Raw genomic sequence first — 20,940 nt, 5'->3', positions numbered from 1 at the left:
TTTTCTGAAAACCAACCCTCAATTCGAGATGATTTTGAAAACCCCAGTTGAGCCCAAATTCTCCCGTGTCTTGCCCATCATCTTCAATATTCAAAGTTTGTTCTAGTCAAGACACTATATCATGACAGAGCCATTTCAACCATACATTTCCGATTTTGGACTCAACTGATTGATCAACACCGCCGGTGATGGCACCACTTCATCTGGTGCTAGGGGACTTACTGGCAGCCGGAGGTAGAAAGGGTTTGTCGGGGACAACTCTTCTAGGGATAGGATAATATTACCCGATTTACAGAAAAAGGAGTGTAATATTGGGTTTTAAAATATATATATATATATATATATATATATATATATATATATATATATATATATATATATGGTGTCATATGTATATGGATTTTGGCAGAACATTAACACTAAACGAACGATATGGGTAGAGTTGGTCAATTGTCAAAAGACTTGAAGGATATTCTAAGACAATAATTAAACAGTATAAATAAAATTAATCAATTAGTTAAACAATAGGGATAATTTAAGAAATTTGCCCTTCTGTAAATAACACCAATACCCAGAAGTCCAGGATTGTCTAAAAAGCACCCCATCAGAATTGAGTTGATTACCCTATTCTGTGGAGCAGTCCCGTTCTGAAGAGTCTGCCGCCTCCTTAGAGCAAAAATATCTAGTATTTGACAGCCCCTTAAAACCTTGGTGGTGTAGCTCACCAAGCAGCTAGCACAATGGTTACCAAGTTTGCCAGCTGTTGGGATCCAGGTATGCTCGGCTGGAAGTTATTTCTTTCTTTTCAAGTAGGTTACTCTATGGAGAAAGAAACACTTATAGAATGTAAAAATTTATCAGTAGAAAGTCGAAATCTCCCTTAAGAAATGTAGGTTCACGTTTTCCTCTGGGGTTTTAAAAGGAAAATCTATGGTGGTATGGTTATGTATTGTCTTGTTGCCTCTTGTTTTTTATCAGTCACCATTTCCTCCCCTATGTTAAGGGTGAATTGCTGAAACCTCTCCCTAAGTTTCTGGTTGTTGCTGAAACCTTTCCCTTAAGTTTGGTAATTGCAGCCACCTCCCCCTGAACTTTCTGACATAATTGCAAGTAGACCCCCTCTGGTAGAATCTTCTAAAGAGACATAAAAATGTCCAAAATACTCTTGCAGTTACTTTTAATAAAAATATTTACTTTTCAAATTTTCTATTCATATGAATCACTACCACAAACCCTTCCAATCTCTTTGCTGAAATTGATTTATTTTCCAAGTTTGCCCTTCATATCAATCACTCAAAGGTAAAACTACAACTTTAAATTCTCCTTGTTTTTGTCATTCATAAAGTTTGTATTGTTTTTTCTATGAAAACCGGCCTCAATATTAACTACATGGGTATTTTGGATATTTTCATGCCTTTTTAGAAGTTTCTACCAGAGGGGGTTTACTTGCACCTGTATCAGAAAGATCAGGGGGTGAATGCAATTACTAAACTTCAGGGGGTTTCAAAATATTACCTAAAACTAATAACCTTAGTTACCAAAAGAATTGACAATTTACAATCTTACCTCAAAGAGGATGAGAACTACGAAATATTTGTGTACTCTGTAAAGACCTTCCAAAATCAGTTCAACATGTTCTCCATTGCAAAATTTCAACAAAGGAGTTTGCAAATCTTTCAATCCACGTAGATGAGGTCAAGGGGTTCATTCTGGATGTCCAAGCCTCTCTAATAGGATGATATAACCAAACACCCGATTGCTCTCTTCTCGTCCATCCTTTTATAAGAGAGTTTCCTTCAACTTCCAGTGTAGTCCAAAATAGATAGCCAATTATCCAGTCTCAGACCTTAAAGGATGGAAGTTGCGCACAAATATAACTCTCATTAACATTGAGAGCAAGAAAGCATGGCAACAAACACATCAGCGTTTGAGAGAAAAGACAAGACATCACATCACTGACTTTTCTTTCAAAAACTGGAGCGTTTCATTGGGAGTTGCATGCGACCACGGCCGCAGCAGATTTTTTCTTGTGGTGAATGATCTAAATCCTACACTAATTCCTTAGATTCCATAGAAATGGATGATATAGAAATAGGTCCATGTTCAAGAAAAGCACCGTCTTAAGGATAAAAAATATTCCTTACAACTCACATCCAAGTGCTAATTCTTAGCAAAGACTCTGTAAGGGGGTCTTAATGTGACATATTTGACATCACATTCATGTTTGAAGAATACAACACTTAAAAAGAACACATGTTCACCATAGTTATTAAGAAGAAGAAGAATATTAAAAAGCAACAAAGGAGTGGAGAACTCATTTGTGTCTCAGAAAAGGAGAAGAAAAATAAGGAGCAGAGACCCTGTTCCTATTCCAGAAAAAGTAGGAAAAGAACTAGAAAAATAAGAAGTAGAAGGGACTCTTCCTATGCCAGAAAAAAAAAAAGAAAAATAAAAAGTAGAAGGGAAGGGGTGGAGCCTCTACTTCTGTCCTGGAAAAAGAAAAGGAGTAGCAAAAGAACATACCTATGGTTGGTTTGTCTTCCTCGTTTACAAGTTAAAGCCATCAACTTTAAGCTTTGATGCTCTAAGTCTTCTAGTCTTCATACCCTTCAAAGTCGTGTGTTGATTGATCCCTAACAAAATAAGAAAATAGTAAAAACAGATTGGTTTATGAAGTAATAAAAAGAATGATATGGTATAGAACTGCCTATTTTAATATTATAAACTCAAAAAACAAAAACATAAAAAAATTACAAATCCTTATATTAGGAAAAGCTTACCATTTGGGTGAAGCAAGCCCCAATATGCACTTAGTCCACTAGGCATTTTAGGGGGTGTCAGTTGTAAATGATGTACATGAGCTGCAAAGTGTCTGTGTGGCAAGCAATTCTTAGATATTAAAAAGGTACAAACCTGAAGTTCTGCCTGATGTAGGAAACTGAGGCTCCATATGTTTTATTAGGAACCCAAATGTACGCTACCAATGAAGAATAACCAAGAGAGCTGCAGTCTTCTGATTGGTATACTGTCTTATGGCACATCAAAACATATGTAGAAGTTATCTAATTTAAGTTTATGCAAGTGCAGAGAGAGAAAGAGAAAGAAGAATGAACTATTCCCACTCCCCTGACTTTTTTCCTGGATGAACTCCTAAAATCCAAAGTTGCTTCTAGCATTTCAAGGAGGGAGGAGCCAATCCTATAATTAAATTTTAATTTGAATTCTAGTTCTGGCAGTCATACTAAAATTCATATTCCAATTAAGTTCTGAATGTTTATTAGAAAAGTAAAAAGATTTTACAGATGAGAAAGTGAAAGAAAAACCATGCTGTGCAAGGAACACGACAATGTACAAACAGCATTAACTAACAAAACAGAAAATACAAGTAGAATTAATCTTTGAACTATAGCCTTTCTATTGACCATGTCATGCTAAAATCATGGTTGAATCCCATAAACCCGTTTCATGGATAGACTATCCATATTTCATCTTGGATCTTAAGGATTTTAAGACCAAAAAAAAACTTCAAATTCAATTAGATTTGTATCTTATCTCAAATAAAACCAAAGAAGTAACATGTCTTATTGTGAACAAGCAACATCTAGTTGAGAAAACAAGATCCAAACTAGCTAGAACATTACTGGTTTCTAGAATGTATAGATATGCACATGTATGAATTCACATTATGTAATTTTTTAAGAGAAAAAAGATAACTTATAATCAAAAAAAAGGAGGGAGGGATGTACATAAGAGATGTACAAACGGGCCAAAAAAGCACAAAAAGAAAAGCCTGTAACAAACTAAGATGGCAAAGAGTTAGCACTATACAAAAAATCCCTTCCCGATCCTTGCTTTGCTAAAACATCTGCAGTTCTATTGGTCTCCCAGGGAATCCATCTAAAGGTGCAGTTCAGCAGAGAAGACAGCTCATGAATTTCTGCAAGGAAATGAGCTAGCTTCCATGGACCTTCATCTGAATCTTTTGCCCACTTAATGGTAACTCTAGAGTCTCCTACTGCTAATGGACTGAAATGGTGCCTCTTAGCTACTCTTAGTCCTTCTAGAAGAGAGCGAACTTCTGCTTCGGAGGCATCTGCAGCTTGAACTGGGCCTTTAGGCCACTAAAGGCCCACAAGATATCTCCAGTAGAGTTTCTCAGTACCCCCATTCCAGCAGCTGATGGAGGTTGCAGCGACCTTCTAAAATTGCTATCAAACTGCAACAGGTAATCACACTCCCTACTTGGGGGAGGAAGAGTTGGTACAGATGGAGAGGAAGGGGAAGTATACAGGATTTGCAGCCAGTTTCTTTGTAACTCCCATCTGCTTACCCCATCAAAGAGTTGGTGGACCAGCATCCAAGAAAAAATTTGCAATAAGATCTTCTTGCAAACACCAAAGGTTCAAAGTATCGATACGCCCGTGTATCGGCAAGGGCGTATCGGTACTAAAAACTAACCACTTAATGTTTTTTTAGTTTTTTTTCAAAACTTGATTTCTTGAAATGTTTTTAAGTCTTTTTTATTGGAATAAATGGGGGTCCTGAAACACCTGTAAATAGGTGTATCGAGACCAAAAGATACAATACGATACGCCCAATACTTTGAATAGGTGTAATAGGTGTAAAATGGGGCATATTGTATCAATACTTTGAACCATTCAAATACCATCGAAGGAGGAGAAAATATCCTCAAAAATTCTTCTATATAATTATAAATAGAAAATTATTTACCTTAGACAATTGGATCAGATTATAATAACAAATTGCCTTGTTTTCTGCAATTACCTTTAAAAAATTCTACAATTTAGGAATGGATTAATATTTGATCCAGCTTACCTGTATTAGAGATGGATACACCTAAAGAATGTGATCCAAACCATAAAACGATCCAATAGCATCCTCAAAACAGAAAGGTAAAACAATATTTCATGAACCCAAACCCCAACTCCACCCCCACTCCATCTCAACAACAGGGGGAAACACATACAGCATATGCACTATATATTGAAACCTGTTTGTACAAGCAGAGACATGGTATTTAATGATCAACATGAACAAGTATGAAAAAAATAAATGCATTACCTATAACAGGAGAGAGAGAGAGAGAGAGAGAGTTCATATGTCCTGTTGTCAATCCATCCTCCATTTTTTTCCACTTTCACCATATATTTCTTAACTAATTCCTGTTCTATCCTCCTTTCTCCCTCTCCAACTTGCTTTCTCATTTGTTTCAATTGCTGGACATTCAAACCACGCTAATTGCACAGGCATCACAGCTAGTAAATTTATAAATTCAACAGATGCTCCTAGCCCTACACATTATTTGTTGATCACAATAAAATTAGACTTGTAATATCTCACTGACCAATTAGGCTGTGTCTGGAAATATTCTGAATTTTTTCTGTGCGCCATGAACATAAAAGTAGTTTTGCATGGACATTGAGACAGGAATTGAAATCCAATGTACATCTGGGAGTGACTGAGCAGTACAAAAAATAAGGACTTGAAGAAACATCTATTGAAAAGTATACACTTAAAATAGCTCATTTCTTTTAATCCTAACATTATACACCAATGAAAAAAGCTAAAAGTTTGTCTTTGTTACTTAATAATGTTCCACAGGAAAATGGCATTCATTGTCTACACTCTATGTTAGCTGTTCATTTATGAAATAATCAAGGACTAAAAGGAAAATGCTACATAGAAGTGTCCCTGAAGAATCTATGAAGTGTCAGGGTCAAAAACATGTCTGGCACAAACACTTCATTCACTTTGGAGAGTTAGTTCATGCAACACAACAAAAAGAAAGGGAAAGAAAAGAAAACACACACACACACATATTAGGGTTTGCTCTAGGAACATCAAAAATGCTCCAATGGAATATTACAAACCTCACTTTAATGTCCACTAGCATTGAGCATCTCTTTGCTGCATTCCCATCCAAGAATGGGTGAAGAATAAGAATAAATTAAATGCTTAAATATAAAAAATGCCACTGCATGGGAAACGATTCAAGGTCCATCTATCAGATAAATATAGGATTCATATTAAAAAGACTTCATGCTAACAAAGAACATATGTAATGTTTAACGGAGTATCATTTTGGATTTTCAAATAGAGTCAATATACACCTTGTGCTTAGGAAAATACTGCATAACAATGTTTGGCATCAATAATCCATAGAGATCTCATTGTTCAGCTTCAAGTTGGTATTGCTTTATGCCAAAATAGTTAAGTAAAAGTCAGAAGTGGGCAGTCACAGCCTCACAGGAACGTCTTTTTTTAATAAAAGAAATAGATCAAAGTTATTTTATTAATACAGAAAACTATGAAATTTTTTAAAATGATTAATTAATGAAACAACTTTCCTTCATTTGTTCCAGTGTTTTGAAAAGTGTGGAAGGCGGAAGCCTGGAGGTGCACCTCCGAGCAAGGCACCCCACAAAACACCTTGGACATATGCCTCAGGTGCAAGAGTTGTACGCCTCATGCACCTCACACACACCTCATACAAAAAGATAGAAGAAAACAAGGAAAAAAAAAGAGAGGAAAGGAAAGGAAAATAAAGAAAGAAAGAAAGAAGGAGAAGGAAAAAAGAGAAAAGAAAGAAAAGGGAAGGAAAGGAAATAGAAGCGGGAAAGAAAGTTTGGGTGAGCGATTCGCTCGCTCGCCTCCGCTTCGACAAGACCTCTCCTCCCCCCCCCCCCCCCCCCCCCCCCGTCTTTCAATTAGTGTTATGCATCTTCGTTCTTCTTAATATAAAAGATTTTTATTAAAAAATGAGATCTTCCTTTCTTCTTCCTCCTCATCCCCCCTTACGCCTCCATGTGTTAAGGAGGCTTATGCCTCTTATGTTCTGAACTACGCCTCACCCCTCCAGGTAGGGGAACGCCTTGCATCATGCCTCCACATCTTAAAATGTTGATTTGTTCAGGGGAAAAATGAAAACTACTTGCCCCATGGTGGCCTACAGCCAAATCATGTTTCCATGACTCCAGTCCATTAACAAAGGCTCAGCCCTAAGTCCCCAGTTAGCATGGCAAAGTCCATTCTAGTTGGCCTCTTCTCAAGAGAAATGTCTGATAAAAAGATTGAGGGCTGAACCACCATTTTGCTCTATCAAGAACCAATATTTTCATTCATACCATTCATATACAATATGTAGCTTAGATTAAAATTTCAATCCTATCTCTGAGCATAATAGCCATTGAGTATCTTCAAAGTAAAACTAAGATTGCCAATATCCAAGTTATGCCAACACAGCCTGAAAAAGTGCTTGTAGAATACAAATAATTAAATTGCAAATATAGAAATAGCAATCCACCATGCAGTGATTTAGTAGGAAAACTCTGTTCATGGAGGCAAGAAGACCAAGGCTAACTTAAAAGGAAAACCTGGATAAAATATATGAACATTCCATAAAGTTTGAGCAGTTGGAGATCATAGGCTTTGCATGATTCTAACATGTATTTGGACAATATACTATCAGCGCCCATACTTGTTTGTATACAAGTCTGTAACAGCAATTTTATTGCCACCATTTAAAGGTAGACCCATCAGTGTTGCGCCCATTGGATGCTCTTAATGTCTATTCCTTCCTTCACCATCTCATATAGAGGGCTCATCTCTCTCAACTTCTCAACCTGCTGCACCGTAAGCTCAATTGCCCGATCAATTTCGGCCTCTGTTGTAAACCTTCCAATTCCAAACCTAATTGACGTGTGGGCCATATCCTCGTCCACTCCCAAAGCCCTCAACACATAAGATGGCTCCAAACTGGCACTTGTGCAGGCACTGCCACTAGAAACTGCAACCTCCTTCAAGCCCATAAGCAGGCTCTCCCCTTCAACATAGGCGAAAGATAGGTTTAGATTACCAACATACCTCCTCTCCATGCTTCCATTCACCACTACACCATCAAGCTTAGCTCTAATTCCATTCAGCAGCCGTTCCTGCAATGCAGTAATCCGCTTCTCGTCGTATTTCATTTCCTTCATTGCTAGCTCACACGCAGCGCCCATACCAACAACCAATGGAGTCGGAATAGTCCCACTCCGAATCCCTCTCTCCTGCCCACCGCCATTCATCTGCGGCTCCACCCTAATTCTCGGCCTTCGGCGGATATAAAGCGCCCCAACCCCCTTGGGTCCGTAAATTTTGTGCCCACTGAGCGACATCAAGCTCACATTCATCTTCTCGACATCAATTGGGATCTTGCCAAGAGCCTGCGCCGCATCCGTGTGAAAAGGGATGTTCATCTCTTTGCAAATCTTGCCAATTTCTTCAATCGGTTGGATGACACCAATCTCGTTATTGACAGCCATGATGGAGACGAGCCCGGTATCGGGGCGAATAGCAGATCGAAAGCGATCGAGGTCGAGTATACCATCGGAGCTGACGGGGAGGTAGGTGACGTCAAAGCCCTCTTGTTGAAGGTGGCGGCAAGAGTCGAGGACGCACTTGTGCTCGGTCTGGGTGGTGATGACATGGCGCTTCTTGTCCTTGTAGAAGTGCATGACACCTTTGACGGAGATGTTGTTGGATTCGGTGGCGCCGGAGGTGAAAACAATTTCTTTGGGAGAGGCGTTGATGAGGGCAGCCACCTGGGCTCGAGCCTTCTCGACGGCGAGGTCGGATTCCCAGCCGTAGAGGTGGGTGCGAGAGTGAGGGTTGCCATAGCGTGAGAGATAGAAAGGGAGCATCGCGTCCAAAACCCTAGGGTCGACAGGGGAAGTTGCTTGCATGTCCAGGTAGAGGGGTCTACCGGAAATTTTGACGCCTTTCATTGTAACCCCCTCTACTTCCTCATATTGGCCTTGAAAAGGAAGGGGAGATGAGGTTGGTACAGTAGCTGCAGCTGCGACGGAGAGTGTTCGGAGGTGAGATAACAAGCCTCTGTTACATGTTTGGCGGAGCTTCGACGCAAAAAGCTTCGTCGTCATGATTTGTCTATTACTACACCGCCACCGCTTCTTTTCTTTTTGCGAAGAGAAGAGAAGCAAGGAATATATAGGTTCCGACTTCCGACTCCCGATCACCGACTGTAGATTACAAATCCCATTTTCTGGGAATCCAGGACTTCTGTTTTGTGCTTGGAAACAATGAAAACAAAACCCTTTTTCTCATTTTTCTTTCTAACCTTTCTTTCTTATTAAGTGCTTCTAGTTCTAGATAAATCTCGGGTCCTTGTCACCTTTACGAATCATCGAGGTCCTCTGATAATGGGTTGGGCTTGGGTTCGACTCGTCCGGATCAAAATCAATTATTTGGATCCACATGTAATGGATTTATATTGGATTAGTGGAATTGAAAGAATATTCAGTTCATTTACAAAAGATAAAAGGGATAAATAAAATGCACACCACCTCATATATCTGAAATTATGGCCCTTCTGGTATATTAGTAATCCTTTAATAAATCGCATTCTGTCGCATCCTATCCGTAGATTTGACATTCATTTACGGTCAGGATTCATCTCATGGTGAAACTAAGAATTGTATGAGTAAATTGAACAACAAAAACCCCTTATAATACAAGTGTCAATGAATCATATTTAGATTGGATAATCCAGACATTAAATTAGACCAATGGTTCAAAGCATTAAATAGATTGGATAATCTATTTAAAAAGATTGGATAATCCAGACATTAAGAATTCATATGGGGTCGGTTTGGACCAATATTCGGTTCATTGACAGCAGTAATATCAAATCAGGAGATGGGAGATGGAGAATTGGAGATGAAAGACACGTTGATATTCTCACTCAATACACGGTGAGAATGGAGCATACAAAAGATTTCTCCCTGAACCCCTCATGTTGCTTGTATGTGTTTGAACAATAAAAACCCCATTATTATTTTGGTAAATTGTTGAAACCTCACTATACTTTTTTACCCTCAACTCAGTACCCTGCTCTAGTGCTTTATACTATCATCCCTTTGAACTTCATATATCATTGCATCTACCCCCTTCATCGAGCTGGGCTAAGTGGCAAACTAATCCAAATAACTAATTTTGACCATTTGAATGATAACTTGTCTTTCAATTTTGCCCTTCCCTTTGATACCAATTATGTTGACATGGCTTCCAACTTTTCATTTAAGGGCAATCTTGATATTTAAAAATGTTGAGATAATGACATTAAGACTTTGTTCGCGTTTTGGTAAGTTATTTACTTGAGTAAATGCACTTATTCAGATAAGTGTTTTTTACTCGGTTAAGTGTATTTACCCATGTTCTTTTATTTGCCAAATAAATAAAGAAATGACCATTTTAGCCATAAAATTTCAATATTAAAAAGGACATTTTTGTCTCATTCAAATGTTGGCAACTTTCTCCCTTTGTGGGAAAGTTTTTTACCCACCTAGGAGATGAAAATACCTAAGAAAATAAACTTTCTCTGGTCCTCATATAAATCTGGATAAAGAACGTGCGTTTATTAATCAATGGAAATCAAAATCTCATTGACCAACTTCCCCCTGATTGGAGATAATGGAGGAGTGTACATGCAACCATGCCAGAATGGTAAATTGGAACATAGTATACTGCATAAAGTACAGCGAGATTTTATCAACTTACCCTTTCCTTAAGGCTTTGTTTGGTTTGGAGGAAAAAGTAAGAAAACCTATGCAACCAAACATAGTCTAAGTTGTTACAATGCCCAGACTTTTACCGACTTTAAAGCAACTATGTGCAACAAATTCGGGCTCCATGCTTCTAAATTAGCCCATTCAGTTAGAGGTGTAAACATATCGAATTCAAACCAATTAAGGCAATATCTAAATTTGAAACTGATATCCAAATTCGATTCGATTTCCGACAGATATTGAATATTAGTATTTGAATTCAGTCAAATATTCAAATATTCGGTTTGATTCAAATTCGACCAATTAATTATTGTAGGTAATTAATAAATATATAAAATAAATATTTTAATTATATAAAATATATAATTATATAATTTAATTATTATATAATACATTTAAATATCTTATATATTTATATATAAGAATTAAATTATCAATCAAATTCAAATATTTATCAAATCAAATCAGGTCATATCCAAAATCGAATCCGATTAACTATTCAACATGAATAGGATATCTTAATTCAACTGATTAGATATTCAAATTATCCAAATTCAATTCAATTATGTCAAATCTCAAATTTAAAATCAAATTTTCAAATACCATTAACACCCCACCTTAGTTTTTTTTGGTCAAAATAAAGCAGATGGCAATTACTTTATTACCCCACACATTATAACACTAATTTTTGGTTGATAAAGAACAAACAATCATATTAACGAATAAAATCGGTTGTAATTCCAGCCTCGATTGTATCACTGGAATTTTCACCCAACAAACTTTGTTTTGCCCACCATGTTTTGAAAATGGTTTTAGTTTTGGGTAGAGAGAAGAAGATCACACCGTTTCTTTCTCCCATCAATTCATGTAACTCAAAAGAAGAAATAAACGGAAATTAAAATATTTTTTTACGCCCTAACCGTAAAATCTCTAATCACTGTTAAATTTGAATTTTCTTTGATCGAGTGGTGTGGCTCTTTTTTATTGGAGGGTCTAGCAGATACGAACTCTCTCAGAGGAAGAGGGCAAAGAAACTATCCCGCATGCTCTTTTTTAAATGCAACCATGCACTGCGAGCATGGTTAAGGGGGAATGATAAGGATGAGAACTAATAACATCAGTGGTGAAATTCAAAATCTGATTTTTTTTTCACCTTTCTAGCCTTTGCCATAATGTTTTTAATAGTGTAAAATGACAATCCTTCTCTTAACATCTTTTTGGTCCACACTCCACAGGGAACCCAGATTTCCTAGAGATGTGTGGCTGCAATTCACGGAGGGTAGAAAAGTGAGTAGGAAATCCCGTTTGGTCTACACTCTACAGGATGGACTTAAGATGAACAGTAATGCAGAAGATGGCAACTTTTTGTGATGTCCGCCGAAACTCGAGTGGTTAAAAGCAAATAACGATGGCAGTTTTTGAAGGAATGATCGTGGAGGCTTCTATGTGGGTGGTTCCAGTTGGTGTCATGCAAAATCAGCTCAACATGCAGGGGTAGTGTATATATAGCTATAAAGGAGTGTCTTCTATATGCAATCAAAAAATATGTGAGCCATCTCACTATTCAAGGTGATTGCGAAGCTTTGTTATAGTAAAGCCAAATGATGACAAATTCCAGATTTAAACATACATATATACAGACATGCAAGCGCATACAACACAAGCAACCACAATCAAGTTTTTTTTTCCCGATCAGAACACAATTAATTAAGCTTTTAATGAACACGATGGAAAACCACTCTCAAAAAATCCAGTAGAGGAACACAAACAGAATCATGCCGATGCAATTAATCAATTTTTGTTATGCTGCAAAAGATAAACACGGAAAGCAACTTGCCACAGGAGTCTAAGGAGATTGCTAAATGAACATTAATGTCCAAAAACAACCACTAAAGATTGGATGTCAATGGTCGGTATGTTTCGTCTCAAAAAGGCCATCCGGACCTGCATTATAGTTCACACAACCAAGAAATGTTAAAATTACCCTATAGTCAGTTTAACAATTCAGTCATGCATTATCAACCGATATCAAAACTCCAACACAGAAGCATGACAGTGATGCCTAATCACTGCCTAGGCACAGACTAGATGACGAAAAAAATTATATTCAATATTTAAGATAGCAATCCCATAAATAAGTTAATTAGACTACAACCATGCAGAAAAGTATAACATAGAACATTTAGTTTACAGTGTTTGTTTTGCAAACATAAAAGAGTTAAGAGCCTATCCTAGGATAGGGAGTTACAATCATTGTTTTCTAAAGAAAGAATGCAACCTTGACTATTTCAGCCCCCTTTGTGGCAAATCCATACCAGTATACTACTGATTTGAAGGCTCCATGAATCCTTACCATCATCATCCAAGCCTTACGGCCCTTACCCCAATTATATAGGGTCAGCTACATGAATCCTCTTCCACCATTCCATTCTGTTTAATCCATTGTTAAATTACCAGCAAGCACTTCAACTTACAACAGATCACTTCTTCTTATGGGTGCTGTCAAAGGATGGGAAAATCTATAGTTGTTGATTCATACTTGTAGTCAGTTGGTTGACTAGTCACTGACTAGTAGAAAGTTTGAAAATGCTGATCAGAATTGATTTTAGATTCAAGATGGGTGCATTTCTTTCACACATATGGCCCCAAAGATTACAACTACACCTCTTTTGCTCATCCCCTTCAGATAATCAGATACCAGCCATAGAAGAAGGTTTTAACTAAATCTAGGAAGCATACTTTTACCATAAAAATCCCTAACTTCACTCACAGCTTGTTAAAACATTGGCAGTGCCAGAATGGATGGTTGGCCAAGGCCAGATATGCAGAGTTGCAGACCATAGCACACAATCATTGTTATCTACTCCATCTCCATCCTGCTAAGATTACCTGCTGCTAGACAATTATAGTGCTGCTGTCCAAGCTAGGAAAATAAATTACCTAATAGTTGAGCTAGGTAAAGCGTTTTCTTCTGGTGAGTTCATCCTAACCTGTCAAAGCCCAGTCTACTATCTCCTTCGTTAGGCAAGGCTTCAAATTCTGAATTTTCTGCAAGAGATCAGCCATGGATCCAATTTCCCAGTCATTCAAATTTCTTCTAAAATGTAGATTCCAGATAGTGACCTAGTTTTTCACCTCATAATATTCAGCCACAAGTATTTTACCAAAAACAAGGATGGGAAAATCCCAACAAGTATCTAACCCTTGAGCTAACACCCACTTAATATCTAATACCTTATCGCCATCATCAACTAAGCCTTACCCAACTATATGGGGCCAGCTAAAAAACTATCAGTAATATTTCTCAACTCCTCTCCTCACCACACATCCATACGAAGAGATTACTTCCCCTGGTCCCACTTCGAGTCCCTTGTACAATACGTGTCTAAAATCCATAGGCAAATCACCAAAACCATTTACCCAAGGCTATATTATCATTTTTAGTCGCCTTGCCACCATAACCATGAGGTTTTATGATGACAAGCCTCATTCCAATAAAAGTTAATGCTTTAGGAATGAACGTGAAAATAATGTTCTATATGTTACAGAAAAGAATAAAAAAAATAGAGGCTCATATTTGGCTTCAGAAATATGGGTCAATAAAGTTATTACTGTACAAAATTGCAAAGTTCTATTAGGATTTTCATATTAAAACCATACAATATCTTTCATTAAAATACCCATCAAGAGAGTGGTCATCCAAAACCTACTTCATGACCAAGTCTTCTGCCAACTATTTCTGGCTCATTCCAAGCCATCCAACTCGAAGAAAAAGGGTGAGCAATCCCTGACTTCTTATGTTAAATGGACGCCAAACTGTCAAACTCAAATCACAAAATAATGCAGCTAACCTTCCGTCCCTAACCTTGAAATAGAATGAAGTGTGACTAAATTACAGAATCACAAAATCAATGAATATGGTTCTGATATCCCACATCAAAACAATGGCATTAACATAAAAATGATAGAAAAGAATACTACAGATATATTAATAAGTCAAACCATCAAGAACAACCATACAGAAATAATTTTTTGCATATTATGGATTTCTTATATTCTGCAATTAATTGATGAGTTAAAGGATGACAGAATAACCACAATAGCAAGAATCACATCCAATAACTCCAGAATAGCATTGAGATCAGCAACTGGCAAAAAATTACAAGACCTTGAACTATGGATAGAATGAACCATACCCCATGGGAATTCCTTGTTACGAATGTGCAAATATGAGTATGGCTGCGTATATAAATAGAGAAAACAAAAGAATGAGAAACCTTAACCAATCAAAATACTCAAAATAGAAAAATAAATAAGGAAACAAGGAAAGGAAGGAAAGACATCATCCGGTATCCATTTTGGTACAACATATTGCTAGAAAACAGGCGCCTAGGGACAAAGCTCCGTGGACACAAACGTTAAGCCAATTGAAACATGAGAATAGAAACTTACAGGGGGCTCTTCGTGGTGTGGATGACCCTTTGAAAGGTTGTAAATCGACAAAATAGTGCACGTGACAATGCCGGCATATGTTATCTTTTCCCATTTTGCCGTCTCATCTGACAAACGAAAACATAATTCTTGAATTGAATCATCGAGTTACATATAGTAGACAAATCAAGTGCAAAGCTACAAACACCACAGTCTAGTAAAGATATCAAGGAATTTCGGTATATATTGATCCACTTGATAAACAAAACCATCCATAAGAAACTTATTCAATCGAATATGCGAGCAAAAAGAATAACCTAAAATCAGAAATGCACATAATATTCAAATCTAACTGACAACATAAACAATCCTGTACATGAAATAAAACCCTAATCCATCAGATGGAATGGGCATTTTATCGAGAAACAAAATCAACCACGTAACAATGAATTTGAACCTTTTCACAGTTTAAAAGAATCAAGTAAAACAATTAGAAAAATAAATAGCTTACAGGCGTCATCATGATGAGCAGAGGAAGCGAAACCCCTCTTAGGAGGAACGGTGCGTCCACCTCTGCGAAGTGCTGCTTGAAGACCAGATCTCATCATAGCCGTCGCCATTTCTCTTCTCTGACTTCTCCAAACGCTCTCCTGTGATCTGCCTCTCTCTCTCTCTCTCGCCTATATATTATAGAAACTTTTTTAAGGAATTCTTGATTTCATTCTCTAAAACAAATCGCAACTCTACACAGCTTTTTTCATCCGTTGGATGCAAAGTTTAACTAATCAAAGCCTATCGCACTGTAAATATCAGCTAACAAATTAAAGGAAATCAACTTAGTTGATTAGGGTCCATATTAAGAAGCACATATAATTGGTATCAAATCAAACCAACATATTAAGTAGATCCCAATCTGACAGTAGGAAAAAAAGGCTCCAATGAAATTATAGAAATGGCGTGTAAAATAATCAAGTCAAACTCAGCGGTTCATATATTGTTGAACTATTAATCGGGTAGAACCCGACATAGAGTCTGGTTTTGGTAGTTTCAAAACCAATTATGATCCGAACTGACTGCTTACATGAATTAAGTACAATTTATATGTCTAAAGTAGCGTATTACAGGGATACGTCAGTCTAATTTAGTTAGGTTGTGTTTGGTCTGAAGAAAAAGGTAGAATTAGAAAATCTTTACAAATCTTGTATAACTTCTTTATCTTTTCATTCCTTTCCCTATCTTTTCCTTCAAACCAAACATAGCCTCATATCATCAAATATGAATTGGCTCAGTGGTATGGTTTTTGGCTGCTTGTAATGGAAACATAGGATTGAATCCCACCTATATCAAGGTTGAGGTATAAGATTAGGGGTGCCATTGAGCCGAACTGCAAATTTGATATGCCTTGGTTTGATTTGATTAAATTATTTTTAAGTTCAAGGCTGACTAGCTTGAAAGCTTAATATTTGTGTATATATGTATGGGTATGCATATGTATATATGCATGTAGTATGGGTATGGGCCTCACAACAACCACTCATAGTATAAAATAGTAAGGTACTTTAAATAACAACCACGAGAAATTTAATAGAAACAAAAAAGATAAAATCTAAGTAAAGACAAATAAAACAAGTACCACAAAGACATAAAGATTTATGTGGTTCAACCTTATTGCCTATGTCCACAGGAGAAATGAAATTTGTTTTTCACTATGAACTGAGAACAATGCAAGTACCTTGCGCCTTGCAGCCCAAACCAACCCTTACCCTTGTACACTCGTTATCCCTTTCCTCTCAACCCGAAGAACAAAAATAAAAGAGAAAACTCACTCTCACACCAAGAGCACTCTATATTTTTTTCTCACTCATTTTCTCCCAAAAAACCTTAACCCTACATACAAAATAAAGCTTTTATATGTAAAATCTCTTTAACTTAAAGAGGGATTACACCAACCGTTAGATTAAAATTAATCCAACAGTTATAAAATAAGACACAATCCCAACAATCTCCACCTTGGCTTATTTTTGAACCACCCTAAAGATATATATTATTTGTGCCTCTACCTGTTTGCAAATACCGCAAACTTCCATTGGCCTTGTAAAACAACACCAGTTATACATAACTTGAATCATCCGGTCCTGACTCTACCTGATTCAAACAAGACAGCCAATGTACCTATGTAACTATACCCAAGCAAATAATCCTAATTAACTTTAAAGAGGGACCTCGTTCCTTCCTCTCTTCTAGCAGGAATCTTCCTTTCACCATCATCTATACCTTAGAAACTTGCAACACTTGTCTCCATTTTATCCACAAAAGAGACCCTCCATGTGGTCACACTACCTTGTGCATTTTGTTTCAAACATTCTATCGAGGTCTTGAGAACCACTTTACTCCCAACCAGATGATACAAACCCTTGCATTTTTCTCCCTTCATCAGGACCATACCGCCACGTGTGATTTTCATGGCTCCACCTATAGCAAAAGCCTTGCATCCCATGGAGTATAATCAGCTAAGTGATATTAGATTCCTACACATTTTTTGGACATATGTCACACCACCCAAAGTGCAAACTACTCCATCAAACATTTTGATTTTCATTGTCCCAGCACCTGTCTTCCTCTCTTGGAACGTGTCAAAACATTCTTTTCTGGAGTAAATATGCATAAAACATCCAGAATCTAAAACCCACTCATTTGGAGAAAAATTACGCATACCTTCAAAGACTGTGAGAACGTCTCCATCATCATCAGATGTAACTGCCACGCTTCCGAATTCATCCCCACTCCTTTTTCATGCAAGACAATCTCTCTTCATGTGGCCAAATTCCTTGCATCTATAACACCGTATTTTTCCATTTTCCCTGGCCTTGGATTTAGACCTGCTGCTCTCAAATTCCCTGTCAGACGACATTCCTTTCCGATCCGCTCCCACAGTGACCAACGCAAAGTTTTGCCCATTCTCATACTTGGGCTTCCTCCTAACCTTATTAGATAGAAGAGATGCAGTAACTTCTTCCAACTTCATTGTATCTTTCTTATACAGCGATGTTGTCACCAAATTTTCATACGAATCAAGAAGTGAGGTAAGAAGCAAAAGGGCCTTATCTTCTTCCTCCACCTTAACATCAACTTTACCTAGTTGATCCAAGATACTATTGAACACATTTAGATGTTTCAGGGGATTCCCACCTTCTTCCATTTTCAACTCGTACAATTGTCGCTTCATATATAGCTTTGTAGTTAAGCTTTTTCCAAATAAAGCTTCTCCAACTTATCCCACAATTATGGTGCAAAATCTTACTCCATAACGTTATCAGCAAAGAGCAATCAAATCGTACTAACACCTTGACTCGATGTCCTCCCAATCAACATCATTCATGTCTTCTAGCTTCTCATTCTTTCCCTTCAATGCTTTAGCCAAGCCTTATTGAATCAGGATGTCCTTTATCCTTCTTTGCCATAGGGTAAAATTGCCTTTACCATCAAACTTCTCAATATGGAATTGAGAGCATGTACCTTTTGTTGCCATTATCTCTCAAGCAATTTTACAAACACTTTGTAAACGCTAACCTGGGAGCTCTAATACCACTTTGTTGGGGTCTCACAACAATCACCCACAATATAAAATAACAAGGTATTTGAAATAGCACCCATGAGAAATCTAATATAAGCAAAAAAGATAAAATCCAAGCAAAGACAAATAAAACAAGCACCACAAGGACATAAAGATTTACATGGTTCGGCCTTACCGCCTACGTCAATGGGAGAAACGAAATCTATTCTTCACTATGAAAGAAAACTGAAAACAATACAAGTACCTTGCGGCTTACAGCCCAAACCAACCCTAACCCTTGTACACCCATTCTCCCTTTCCTCTCAACCCGAAGAACAAAAACAAGAGAAAAAACCCACTCTCACACCAAGAGCACTCTGTATTCTTCTCTCACACATTTTCTCCCAAAAAACCTAAACCTTACATACAAAAAAAGCTTTTATATATAAAACCTCTTTAACCTAAAAAAAGACCACACCAATCGTCAGATTAAAATTAATCTAGTGGTTGTAAAATAAGACAATCCCAATAGTATGTATGTGTTAATTGAACCAAACTCGCAAGTTTTTGAATCAAACTTTTTATCAGTCAAGTTCAAACAATTTATAGAGCTTACCCCAAAATTCAAACTTGATTCAAGCTCGATTAGATCAAACTCGATTTGAGCCTAATCAAATTTAAGCCCAAACTATTTGATTAAAGCTCGTTATGATTGCAACCTAAGACAAGACCAAACAACTAATCATCACATATTACCAGTAATACAATTGAATAAACCCTAATCACTCCAATTGGAGTGAATCAAACTGCTTTATAACAAACTCAAGAAGGAACTTTACAAAAAGGAAAACCTCCTTAAAGTTAAACTCCAGAGACTCCCTCCCTACAAGACCTCACTTGGATCTCAGATCCAAGATCTGAAACTCTCTCTACAAAGCCTCTACAATATCAAATTCCATCTACCCACGGAGGGGGAGGGTTATGGATTTGGGACCTATCTGATCGAAACCCTCTATGAGTAACTAACTATGGAGTTTGGGGGATGAGTTACCCTTATTGTGTAGTCCCGACCCGTGGAGCAAAAAAAAAATTAGTATACTTATAATATTTCATTATTATGCAAATGTGTCAATTTGACAAATAAATAAGTCAATTTACATAATGAACAAATAAAAAGAAATAGACATCAACTATAATTGACAAATAAATAAACCGATTTACATATTGAAAAAAAAAATAGACATCAATTATAATCGGATCTCCTCGACTAAGAAACCAATTTGAATCCAGATCTCCTGCTAACAAACGCGTTCCAATAATCCTTCCAACATATGATCTGACACAGCACATCCATCTCAGATCCCGACTCACCGAATGTACCCTGACCTGGCCCAAACCGTCAAATTAACAGCACAACAGTGGGACCGATGAATCTTAGCATTACGGTATTAAATGGGCGTTTCACGTTTGAAGTCTGATAAGAGATGGTAGGCTTGGTAGCTCATGCAACTCTAAGCAGATTAAAAAGATGGATTTATGCAAAACCAAGGTAATTTTTTTCCTAAGCTCCATCAAGATATTGGAGAACTAGTACAGGGAGCAGTGAGGCTGCTATCGTTACATAAGCATTCACAAGCATTATATGCCAGTTTATTCATGGCAGCCCATTAAAGGATCTGTTTACATAGTTTATAGATATAATATCGAAAAAAAAAAAAAAACTCAGCAGGTGCAACAGGTTCAACTCTTCATATATTTGAAATGGAAAACTTCATTTAGTATTCTGAACATTGCAGGTAGTGTCAAGTTAGTATCAGAACTTTCAAACGTGTCACTGCAATACCTAAACTTTCAAAAAGTATCAAATTCATCCCTGCCGTTACCCAACCGTTAGTTATCTGTTGAAAATATCAAAACTACCATTCAAAAGAAGACACTGTTCATTATCTTCTACCTTGAGATTGAACTGGTTATTTTCAAAGAAAAAAAAAACATGAAATATGATAGAGAGAAACAATAACTGAAAGCAAAGAAATAACTAGACAAGAATGCATTTCAGATCTGAAGGTAGAAGACAATGATTTCATTAACCTAGAATCTCAAACACCTTAACCGGTTCAGTCTCAAGGTAGAAGACAATGAACAGTATCTTCTTTTGAATGGTAGTTTTGACAGTTTCAACAGATAACTGGAAGTCGGTTAACGGCAGGGACTAACTTGATACTTTTTGAAAGTTTAGGTACTGCAGTGACACGTTTGAAAGTTCAGGTACTAACTTGAAACTACCCCCAAAGTTCAGAGTACAAAAGTGGAATTTTCCCATTCGAAATCATGAAAATGAAATAACATGGTTTTGCAATGGATGGAATC

At 37.1% G+C, this 20,940-nt stretch overlaps 2 protein-coding genes across 3 annotated transcripts; both read right to left on the bottom strand.

Annotated features, from left to right (window-relative positions):
* Window positions 1–7,377: 7,377 nt before the first annotated feature.
* On the bottom strand, window positions 7,378–9,152 carry NFS1 (nitrogen fixation S (NIFS)-like 1). Its single transcript, XM_010247319.3, has one exon. The coding sequence runs from the start codon at window positions 8,940–8,942 to the stop codon at window positions 7,557–7,559; it is 1,386 nt and encodes a 461-aa protein (XP_010245621.1). The 5' UTR covers window positions 8,943–9,152; the 3' UTR covers window positions 7,378–7,556.
* Window positions 9,153–12,293: 3,141 nt separating this feature from the next.
* Window positions 12,294–15,789, bottom strand: LOC104589120 (cytochrome c oxidase subunit 6a, mitochondrial-like). Of its 2 annotated transcripts, none has more exons than XM_010247317.3 (4): window positions 15,529–15,789; window positions 15,039–15,145; window positions 14,755–14,825; window positions 12,294–12,530 (listed from the first exon to the last, which is right to left on the bottom strand). In XM_010247317.3, the coding sequence occupies exons 1-4, from the start codon at window positions 15,635–15,637 to the stop codon at window positions 12,512–12,514; spliced, it is 306 nt and encodes a 101-aa protein (XP_010245619.1). In that variant the 5' UTR covers window positions 15,638–15,789; the 3' UTR covers window positions 12,294–12,511. The 2 variants fall into 2 exon arrangements, with proteins under 2 accessions (XP_010245619.1, XP_010245620.1); XM_010247318.3 differs by having other exon boundaries at window positions 14,783–14,825; window positions 15,529–15,770.
* Between the last annotated feature and the right edge of the window lie 5,151 nt (window positions 15,790–20,940).

The sequence above is a fragment of the Nelumbo nucifera genome, chromosome 5 (genome assembly GCF_055504915.1).
Source record: "Nelumbo nucifera cultivar China Antique chromosome 5, China Antique-T2T, whole genome shotgun sequence".
NCBI classification, from domain to species: domain Eukaryota; kingdom Viridiplantae; phylum Streptophyta; class Magnoliopsida; order Proteales; family Nelumbonaceae; genus Nelumbo; species Nelumbo nucifera.
This window is presented reverse-complemented; position numbering and strand designations above follow the sequence as displayed.